The sequence below is a fragment of the Cryptotermes secundus genome, unplaced genomic scaffold, assembly GCF_002891405.2.
Source record: "Cryptotermes secundus unplaced genomic scaffold, Csec_1.0 scaffold2498, whole genome shotgun sequence".
Taxonomy (NCBI): domain Eukaryota; kingdom Metazoa; phylum Arthropoda; class Insecta; order Blattodea; family Kalotermitidae; genus Cryptotermes; species Cryptotermes secundus.
The window spans coordinates 46,664-58,206 of NW_019737436.1; the positions used below are offsets into that span (position 1 = coordinate 46,664).

Sequence of the window (11,543 nt, forward strand, 5' to 3'; positions counted from 1 at the left end):
CAGCTCGTCACAAGGCCTATACCTGTAGACAAACACAGAAAAACGCACACAAACATCCATGCCCTGAGTGGGATTCGAACCCACGATCCCGGCTTCCGAGCGAGCGAAGACAGTGCATGCCTTAGACCGCTCGGCTACTGTGACCGGCAGTGTATAAGAATAATATATAAGAATTCAGTTCGTACCTCACAGGAAACAGATTCGAACCCACGATCCCGGCTTCCGAGCGAGCGAAGACAGTGCATGCCTTAGACCGCTCGGCTACCGTGACCGGCCGGATATACCCTTAGCATATGGAATAATGACAACCTTTAATGTAGACCAAAAGTTTCATAAAAATTTGTCGACCAGATCAGAAGACAAAAAATACGTGGCCAGACAGTGGAGAGATAAAGTCTCTTAGTTATAAGTTGCATTCCCTTTTATATGCTTTGTGCGAAGATCGCTTAACTGTTCTACGTACAAAGTAGTCAGGGTCTCGCAATGTCAGGAGGCTCTAAATACTGAGAAGCAAAACCACACAACAGACATCACAACATTCAGCTACAAAACTTGGAAGAATAACAAAGGGCTGACTTCATTTAGCCAGAATAGAATCACACAATAGATAACATCACGCATGGGAGCAACTGACACAAGCGAAAGCAAAATGGGTGGTGGCAATGCACCAAGCAGTTCAGTTGTTTGTTGTTTCCAAGCAACGTGTTTGTGCATTTCCACATAAAAAGTAAAGCAATCCCCGTAACAGGATGTGGAGGCCCACAGGGTTGTGAGACGACGGGGCTCATACATTTTCTGGACAATCGGTTCATAGATGGCGGTGAGGTTGTCAGTCTTATGCGCCTGCCGCCTTTTACCTCTTAAGAAGATTCCCGGTACTCATTTCTGTTAGAGGCTGAGTCGACCGCATGGTCATACTGCGGCTGGAAGGATTAGGTATAATTAAAAATCCAACAACTTCATCGGGAATCGAACCCGCTAACTTCCAGCTTGTCGTATAGAACCTCAACCAACTATGATACCGCATGCCTCGGCATTTCAAAATGCACAGACTCAAAATGCATTTATATCTTTTTGGAAATGATATGCGGGCCGCATCTTTATCCTACCTTAAGGCTTCGCGGTGTCTTACAGTGCCCGTGAAATGCATGCATCTTCAACAACTGTGAAACCAGACACATTGAGGCATTCAATTCTGAACTCACCTGCCCCCTTGGCATGAACTACTCTCTCGGGTATACGCTCACGGTCGAAGTGAGCTAATTCATCCAGAAATTCGACATCCTGTAGGAGCATGGGGCCACGGGGCCCAACAGTCAAGCTGGCATCCTTACTGTAGACCGGCACGCCATAACCTGTCATAATGTGGGACTTCCCATGCTGCAACAGCAAGAATAAAAAACACGTCAATTCCCGACAGAGGGTAGGGCCCAGCTCTGTCAGCCCGAAATTCTCATAAAGATCCATATGCAGGGCCTGAAATAGCTGAAATGGAGCCCGGGCCAGGCACACACTAATTGACGAAAGTAAGGAGGTTGGTCTAGAAGTAAACACAAAGAACTAAGTATATGTTGCTGTCTCGTCACCAAATGCAGGGTAAAATCCTGACATAAAGATAGGAAACAGATGTTTTGAAAATGTGTCAAAGTTCAGATATTTGGGAACGACGATAACAAATCAAAACCTGATTCAGGAGGAAATTAAGAGGAGATTGAACTCGGGTAATGCTTGCTACCATTCAATCCAGAACCTTTTGTCTTCTCGTCTGCTGTCCAAAAACATAAAAATTAGAATATACAAAACTATAATTTTGTCTGTGGTGCTGTATGGGTGTGAAACTTTGTCTATAACATTAAGGGAGGAACATAGACTGAGGGTGTTTGAGAACAGGGTGCTGAGGAGAATATTTGGACCAAAGAGAGATGAAGTGACAGGAGGTTGGAGAAAACTGCACAATGAGGAGCTTCATAACTTGTACTCTTCTCCAAGTATAATTAGAATGANTGGGACCAGCGGAGGGTTCTTGTGAACACGGTAATTAACCTTCGGGTTCAATAAAATGCTGGGAAATTCTTGAGTAGCTGCAGAATTGGCGGCTCCTCCAGAAGAGCCCAGCTCCATAAGGAAGTAAGTAACCGTAATTATTACGACCATCACTACTGCAACCACTGCTACTGCTACTACTGCTTCTACTACTACTACTACTACTACTACTACTACTACTGCTTTTACTGCTGCTACTATTTGAGATGTGCAGACCAGAATGACATTATGAAGAGTACGGCCTTCTGGGTTGTAACGCCGCGCAGTTTGGAGACAGTCCGACGTTTCGGAGGAACATATCCCGTCCATGCTCGGGGTTGAAGAGTAGGCCAAATAAGAGGCCAGAAAACACAAGCGGAAATTGAGCAGGGCTGACCTTCCAGCCACATTACATTATAAATACATAAGTTAACCGACAAAGTACTTCACACTTATCACGAACTCTCATTAGTAATTCGTTTCTGATGCTGAAGAATTATACTCTGAGCCACTTCCAAAGGCTGGGGGGACTCAAACCTTTGTATCCAGAGAGCCTCAGACTAAAAGCGTCTGCGAGCCACTGACATGTGCAGTCTCTGGAAATAGTAAAACCGAGAAAGAACTGCGTGGTTCACATTGGGACAGGAATTTCTTAAGATAGTCTGAACTGGAAATGGGGGCACACGCAGACAGACGACGTATACTCACTTTAGAACGCTAATTTTAGAGGAATCGTTTAAATTGTCTTAAGACGCAATAATGATCCTTCGTAACAACGGTAACTTTAAGCCATTTTCCTTCTGACCCGCGGATGCAACGATGCAAGCCATAGTGTCTTCTGAGCAGCAATTTGATTGGCTTGAACAACACAATAGGGGGGGGGGCGCAGCGATTTGGAAAAAAAAAGATCCATAACAGGCTTTAAATTCATAAGCTCAAAAAAATAACAAAAATTGAAGTACATTTGTTCAATTTTATTTTTATTAATTCAAACTGACTANTAAACAACAGAAGTGCGCGACAGACTGAGACTGGTGCACGGGAGTGAGACAGCAGCTGCGCGCGCAGCTTTAAATTGAATTGAATTGAATTTATTTACATTCTATAAATCCTAAGCAGGTTAGTACCTTTGGATACAGAACATGTCAAAAGGTTACATACATAAGTACAGGCAATTTAGGTTAAAAATTAATATAACTTAATTTTACATCATTCTCTATTTACATTGAAGTATTCATCTAAAGAGTAGAAGGAATGAGCATGTAGATAATTCTTTAACTCTGATTTAAACTTTTTAGTATCATTGCCCAAGTTTTTAATACTTTGTGGCAGATTGTTGAACACTTTTATGCCAGTAAAGTAGACTCCTTTTTGATATACTGATAAAGTTGATGAGGGTAGGTGGAAGTTATATTTTTGTCTAGTATTCATGTTATAGACATCAAAGCAAATCATTACATGTACGAAGATTTCGCGAGCCTGAATTGTTACAATTTGTTGTTATAATGTGTTGGCCATTATCCAGGGTTTTTATATTGATCTGGAGCGTCTATGTAGTTCTGAAAAACCATTTTCACCGCTGTGCATAATACATTTTCAACGTATATACCCTACATAGTATTAAAACGCAATAACAAAAGAAGACATGCGGGCGGGTTGGCGAAATAAGAAAAAGAACTACAAAAGTGAAACAGACAGATCCGGAAACAATGAAAAGAAAAAGAAAAGTAAGACGTGGGAACGGCAGGGGAAGTACAACAAAGCAAGCGTCGTATTGGCGGCCAGGGGATTTCCCCAGACGCTGTTTGTGCGTAATTATTTGCAACCCAGACGGACCCTTCTGTAGAAGACGCACGAATCCCCAAGCTTGCATAATGCTTCATCATGCTGTTATGGCTTGTTTTCTCCCGTCACTATGCCACCATCAATCATTCCAGTCTACGATGAAGTCTACGGTTCGCGCCTCACTGACTGTAAGGTCTATAGCTCTTTCGAGTCTGAGCTCTGTCGCTTATTTAAGTCAAAGACGTGTAACTCGTTCAAATCTACGATTTCTGCAGTAAAATCTTGTACCACATTGAAGTCTGTAGCTCATTGAAGTCTACGGTATGTAGCTCACCGAAGTGGAAGAAGACGTGTAGCTTATTTAATCTACAATATTGTCACTTGTATGGAGTGACTATAGAAGGACTTATCGGACTCTTTGATACAGCGCCTGTCTACACTTTACAAGTCACTATTACACACACAATAGTGTCCACGGTCACTTCTTCACTAGCCGTTTCTCGGTAGCGGCTTCCAACCGCGGACTTTCCCCTTCCTCTGGGTTCCCGAACTGTCCCCGTGCCTTACCTACCAGCTTCTCACAGCAACAGCTCACAACGACTGAACATCAGTGATTCTGCAACTAACTCACTAAGTAACTTAGTCGCTCCCAAATCAACTAGTCAAAGTCACAATGTGACTGATGGTCAGTCAGTCAGTAAGTCTTGGTGTCGAACCCCGTCTGGGGATCATGGCCAGATATTCATTAGTGTTTTGACAGTTAAGAGTCTTGTTTTTGTGGGGCGCCCTCTCTGACGAGAGGACGTGTCTGTCTTTTGTATATGTTTCTAGTCATTGCCAGCGCAGCCTTTCTCGGGTCCGAGTCCCTTGGTACTAGAGACCATATTATACTGTCTCAAATTTGAGACTTCCTTTTTCATCGCCTCCTACGATTGGCAGGGTCACGGTGGAGGTATTCGAAACCGCCTCCACACCCTGACTGCCAAACCAACTAACTCAGCTGTCTTGCTTATAGCATCTCGGCACGGATCGCACAGGAAACACCGCCTCATTATTGCTGTGCAATTGTTGCCGTGGAAACATGTTTGTTTGCGAAGCCGTTACACAGCAACGGCCGTTTATAGCTTTTTCTTTCGCCGTCATTACTTAAGAACGGGTTTACATGCCACAATACGTAGATACGATCTACACTCTATTGGAGAGAAACTGGAGAAAAATGCTTTGTGTAAACTCTCGGTTTATCGAGCGTGCAATCAGTAGCCCCCAGATGACGTCCGTCTCTTATGCCTGAGCGGCCGAACAATTTTCGGGTTGTTCTCAGGTGACCGCGCTCTATTACACGACCGATTAAAGGGCCAAACACGTAGTAATATTTGAGATTTTATTTCTCAGAAACTGCTTGAGCTTGTGGGATTTTAGATTCTCCCAGCGGTGAGAAACATATCACTTCAGCCTGCACAGTCGGACTACTCAATGCAGCTCCTTGGTTCGGCCCAACAGACGGAACACTCGAGTCGTACAATCTTCAGACCTGCTGTAGGCGTTTTGATGAATACGAATTCGTAACCTGCGAATATGCGGAAATTAGTGACTTATGCATTCTTCAAACTAAAACATTTAATTAAGTACCACGGTATGAAGACGTATGGGTGGAGTGGAAGTAAGCTTATCGCCCGGCCGCGCCATAGCTCAAGCGGTTAGTCGTGGGCTTCCCACCGCGGCGGCCCGGGTTCGAGCCTGGGTCTGGTTAAGTGGGATTTGGGGTGGACGAAGTGGCGCTGGGGCGGGTTTTCTCCGAGCACTTCGGTTTCCCCTGCCAATCTTCATTCCACCAAATTCTCCATCATCATAATCAGCCGGGGCAGGTACAATAGGCCAATAAGTGGCCGACGTGTCGAGTGGACCCAGCTGGACTCCACCCCCACCCCCCACTATGATAATGAGAGAAGCTTATAGCCCCATGTATTTTTAACCTCGGCATTATATGGAGGTGAGTGGTTAGCTTCACGCCCCGGCCACTGCAACCCCAACTAAAGCGACTCCGGTACCTAGTGGGTTTGGAGCTTGGTTGGGCTCCAGTACCGATCTGGGCGCTGTGGTCTTGCCCCAGCCGGGAATAAAATCCCAGTTCGTTAGTCTTTCAGCTCTGCTTACTGTGCTAATTGAGACATACGTAATCCAAAGACGAAGGAGAAACAGAAAGAATGAAAGAAATAAAAAGGAAAACAGAGAAGACAAATAGACGTAAGAGAGTTCGAAATCATTCGCACTTAAAGGCCCTTATTTCACTGAGCTTCATATTGTGGCATGTAGACCCATTGCTAGGCAACGACTGCGGAACAACTACACGACGGCCGTTACTAGGCAACGGCCCGTAAACAACAGAACAGGAAATGTGTTTTTGTGAGGTCCGTACCAAGATGTTATAACTGGACAGTTAGTCAGGAGTTAGTAAGTTTGTTGTAGGACTGCCTGTGTCTCAGTCCTTATGAATGTTGCTGTGAGAAGTTGGTAGCTGAGGCAGGGGAACGTCCGCCGTTGGAAGCAGTTACCAAGCAAGGGCTAATGAAGACGTGACTGTGGATACTAGTGTGTATGTGTAACAGTAAATTGTGAAGAGAGCGGCCTCCGTTCCCACCTCATGACTCAAGGTACGCGGGTTCAAACCCGGCGGAGATCGTGGTATTTTTAAGGACGGAAAAATTCAGGGAACAAGTCCTCCGGGAGGGACTTTAAGCCGTGGGTCCCGTGTCTCTAGGAGACCTCTGAGCAAAATTAGGTAAAATGTTTCCCGCCCAATGCCTCCGGTAGATGGGGAAGTATCGGATACCAACTGCCAGTAGAGGGGCCGAACTCACTGGCTGAAAGGGCTGAAAGTAGAATATCAAAGGGGGACGTACAATAGATCAACAAATGTTCGCGGTGCATGGGGAAACCCACCCCGTCCAATAATGAATGAATGAAATTGTGAAGCGTAGTCACGCGATGTATGTAAAAGGCCCAATAAATCTCTCAATCTAAACCCCGTCCACAGTCACGCTCTATTACGTGACAATATTATGAACAAATAGGCTGTCGATTGGAATGAAGGCTCTCCACTGAACGTGCTTTCTTTCCACCAAAAGTCTTTTCATGAAGCTAACAGTACTCCGCAGGTCAAGAAGCTCGGTTCTTATATGGCACCAGACGGTTCATTACTATGTTCAGAACAGTAATATTCCTTTACTGTACATATTAATATTACCCTCCCTTTAACGCCAGGGCATCGCGAGTCCTATTGTTCTTCCTTCATTTGAGAATACTTCGCAGATCTCTCAATGAAAGGCAAAGCTATCCCTGTAACAGGCTGTGGAGGCCCATGGGGTTGTGAGACATCGAGGTTCCCACGTTTTCTAGACAATCGGCACACAGACAGTGGTAGTGAGTTTGTCAGCCTTACGCTCCGGCCACACTTTATCCCCAGGAAGATTCCTGGTACACACTTCTTTTAGAGGCTGAGTCGACCGCAGGGCCATAGTGCGCCTGGAAGGATTAGGTCTACTGAAAAAAGACAATTACCTTATCGGGAATTGAATCCGCGACCTTCCGGCTTGTAGTACAGCGCAACTAACGCGCAGATTATTCCATTCGTATGAAAATATTTCTCGTCATCCATTAATGTCTGGAACTTCAAACAAGTTATTCATCAAGTCCGAACCAAGCGGGAACACTGCCCTGATAGGCACCAGGTCCGAATCTGGTTCTGCTTACTCACACCTGTCCAAAGGTTTGTAGTGGTTCCTTTAATTCTCTTATTATTATTTACTGTAACTGCAAATGGGGTCTTACCCGGTGGCAGCGGTACTAAAATAAGATACAACACACAAACACACACATCACACAAAATAACACACCACGCTCAAACAAAAAGCAGCACACAAATCTGCACAACCATAAAGGTTGAGAATACAATGAATAAAATGTAAATACAATTACAACTACAACCACAATTACTTAAATTAATATTAATAAAAATGACCTTGATATTCACTAGACCACCTCACTTCGCTGCACTGCACTTTCGGATGATTTCCACCCCACCTTCACTTCGCCTTATTTATCACTTTCCTAACCCTTTTCCTAAAATTACTTGATTTACAGGAGAGAGCCCCTAAAGCATCTGCAGGTAGGTGGTTCCAGAGCTGGATGGTCATATTTACAAAGGAACATTTTCCGACATTTGTCTTTTGCTTTCTGCTCCTAATTTTCATATCATGGTCGACCTTGCTCAGATAGCTTTGTAATCTATCGCCCACAGCCTTCCAAGCCCGTTCTCCCGTGTACTCTTTGAAGAAAGCACATATGCGAGCTATCTTTCTGCGCTCTGTCAAGGTTTCCCAATTTGGATCATTTCTATGATGTGCAAATTTAGCCGCCATGTTTTGCACCCGTTCTAGTGCATTTATTTGTCCCTTCCTGTAAGGATCCCAGCACGCCGCACCTTATTCAAGAATCTGATGTACAAGTGATGTGTAGGCTAAACTTGTAATGTTAATATTACCCCTATTAAGAATACGCGCTGTAACATGAAGTGCCTTCCAGGCTTCTTTCACCGTGTAATTAAATTGATCAGTCCAACTTGAATCGCTACCTAAAATTATACCCAAGTACTTACAACTGCTGGTTTCCGAAATTAATTTCTTTCGACCCAAAAGAAAATTTCGGCCCAAGACCCTAAGGTAATATACAGCCACTTGCATTCACTTGTTTTCCATTCATCTTGCATAATCATTACCACATTATCACTTTTCCTGGATAGTCTCTTTCCAAAAACAGAAGATCGCATTAAGTGGAGGAACTGTTTTGGAAGAGATTGTGGACCTGTCGTCTGACAGATTACTGATGAATGAATGAATCATTAGGTTATCCGATGGCATAAAATTTACGCAACTGACAATAAATTTTCGATCTCCGTCAATGAATGACGAATCTTTGTACCAAGAATTGGACACTGTTTATGTGACGACAGTATAGCGTACAGACCCGTTGACAGGCAAAGACCTAGAAGCAAACAACGAGTACAGCCGTTACTATGCAATGGGTGAAAAAACAAGTGGCTAATACTGAGCAACGTCCCGGCAAACAAGTTTCCGCGGAAACGAATAAGCGTGCAACAATAAAAGAACAATGTTTTAGATGTGGTCCGTGCAAAGTGCTTATAAAGAACAGAACTGGAGCAATCCGATTGGTTGAGAAGGTTGGCAGTCCAGTTGCACTCTGCGAGGAAAGCTGAGAAGAGATGGCGCTATAGTTGGTTGGACAGCTGAAAGAGGACAAGAGGACCTGAAAGCAGGAAGCTGAAAAATCTCCACTGTTAGAAGACGTTACCAGGGAACGGCTGGTTAAGACACACAACGCTGGAAAATTCTTATCGGGTGCTGTGGTGATCTGTAAAACCTTGAGATCAGCAATGGCCATGCAATGACTTGTAGTTCCGAATGGTGTGTATAAGTGGTCAATAAATCCATTTACCGATCAGTACCCGGCTAGTCACACGCTCCTAAATCGTGAAAATATTATAAGCGACCCAACCACGTGACAGTACTCGTATCATATACGAGTAGGCCTATATTGCATCTGTACCGAACATGCACTGTCTATTATAGCTTAAAGTCAAAGTTTCCCAAACGAGCAATTTTATTGGACAGCGAAGAAAGGACTCGTACCAAACCGTAATCTTTTTTTCTAAAGATGGAACCTCGAGACTCTAAAATTAAGTAAAGGCATACATATTGGAGTGGATGTTCACGTCATTATGTGTCAGGACTCCGCTGCACTGCCGAGCACAGTGGCCGCGAGTTTTAAGAACAAACTGTCTTCGCCCGCTCGAAAGCTGGGGTCATGGGTTCAAATCCCACTCGAGATATGGATGTCTGTGTGTGCGTTTATTTTGTTTGTGCTGTTTTNACACAGAAAAACGCACACACACACACAAACTAAACATCCATGCCCTGAGTGGGATTCGAACCCACGATCCCGGCTTCCGAGCGAGCGAAGACAGTGCATGCCTTAGACCGCTCGGCTACCGTGACCGGCTGCTGGTGTGTTACGTTGTCATTTTTTACACATGTTACTTCTATGAAATGTTTCGATCTTGTAAGGTCGTTATCTTGTAAATAATTTTACGTAATTGCAGCACTGAGTTACATTTTCTAGTTAACTGCTCTAAAACTTCGTTAAACAGTCAAAGAGCAGGGAAAGAAGTTGCAACTTCGAGACTGATTCTGCAAATTAAATGTGTTCATGTCTCGTCATTAGAAATCTGGAAGAGATTATAACGTTAAGATATTTGAGTTGAGGTCTTACACAGAAGTGGCTATGAAAAATTCTATCTTGTGGGACGCAATGACATATATTGCAGCAAGAAACGACAGACGTTTCGGAGGAACATATCGCCTCCATGTTAAAAGTCGAGGATTACGCTAAGCCAGAAACCAGCTCGAAGCAGGTGGAAAGCCCCTATGTTTTCGTTCCTGAAAATGGAAATGATATGTTCCTCCGAAACATCGGTTGTTTCCTCACATTACACGACATTATATCCTAGTAAACGGTCTTGTACGAGCGAAATATATGCAGGTTTTAACAGCATTTTATCGACATATGGAAGTAAACTAGATATATTTAGAATGTAGCTGACCTCTTATTTTAATAATTCGAACCAGCATTCCTAAATTTGTGGTACCGGTACCCACAGTACCCCTAGGAGTACCGGTAACAAAGGACCTTCCTAAGGGTAACTAAGTTTTCATCTTCTGCGTTGTCGTTGTGGGCTATCATGAGCAAGTACGTGCATTTAACAGATACAATTATTATCACTGTTTATTCATTCATGCTCTAGAAAATCGTGTTCACTGCTTATTCATTCATGCTCTAGATAATAAGTTATCACTGTTTATTCATTCATGCTCTAGGTAATAAATGATCACTGTTTATTTGTTCTTCCTCTAGATAATAAGCATGTAACTTGCATATTTTTCAAGTTAATTTTTGACATTGTGTACAGTCCAGACATGTGATTGAATGAATCTTGGATATCAAGAATAGAAATTTAAGAATCGGCGCTTTAAGCCACTGTACAAGTGAGAACATTGTACTTACGTTTGAAAATTTGTAGCTGTTCAATTGTTCTGACGCCGGGTCTCGTTTGCAGATAACATAACAAAACATTAAGAAGAGCAAACTGTAATTCACCAACATGGTGGGCACAGAATGCAGTCTCAGGAACAGATACTAAATACTGAGATGTTATACTGTGTTTTATGCAAGGTTACAAATGGCGGTACGAGATGTTCGTTTGTTCTCGTTTCCGTTGCTTCACGTCATACACAGGCGCAACGAAACTCGAAATTCATGCATATATACCGCGATGGAGGGGCGTGGGCGGTAGGGGTGGAGGTGGGGGTACCAAGTTCAGTACACGAGTGCCATTATACGATTATACGCGGCCGTTACATCATTCGACGAAATTTCGGAACAATTAATTGTTTTTTGGATTGACGACTTTTTTAATTTGATAGGCATTCAAAATTAAATGTGGGATTGCAATTAGTCCAGCTTGTGTCCTAGACAGAGTTTACTCAAAGACATGGTGTCCGTCATAGTACACGGCTGCGACATGCCATATCTTCGCCGCAGAGGACAATTTAAAGTGTACTTACTTGAGTACCAAGTTCTGAGGAGGATACAGGGATATAATA

General features: G+C 43.5%; 1 protein-coding gene across 1 annotated transcript in view; it reads right to left on the minus strand.

Annotated features, from left to right (window-relative positions):
- LOC111870470 (catalase) overlaps window positions 1–11,167 on the minus strand; it is a 35,237-nt gene extending 24,070 nt beyond the window's left edge. The window contains exons 1-2 of the mRNA XM_023862796.2: window positions 10,945–11,167; window positions 1,206–1,380 (exon numbers count right to left, since the gene is read on the minus strand). Of these exons, the coding sequence (XP_023718564.1) occupies window positions 1,206–1,380; window positions 10,945–11,043 (274 nt within the window). The 5' untranslated portion in view covers window positions 11,044–11,167. The remainder of the gene's footprint in view (window positions 1–1,205; window positions 1,381–10,944) is intronic.
- Window positions 11,168–11,543: the final 376 nt, after the last annotated feature.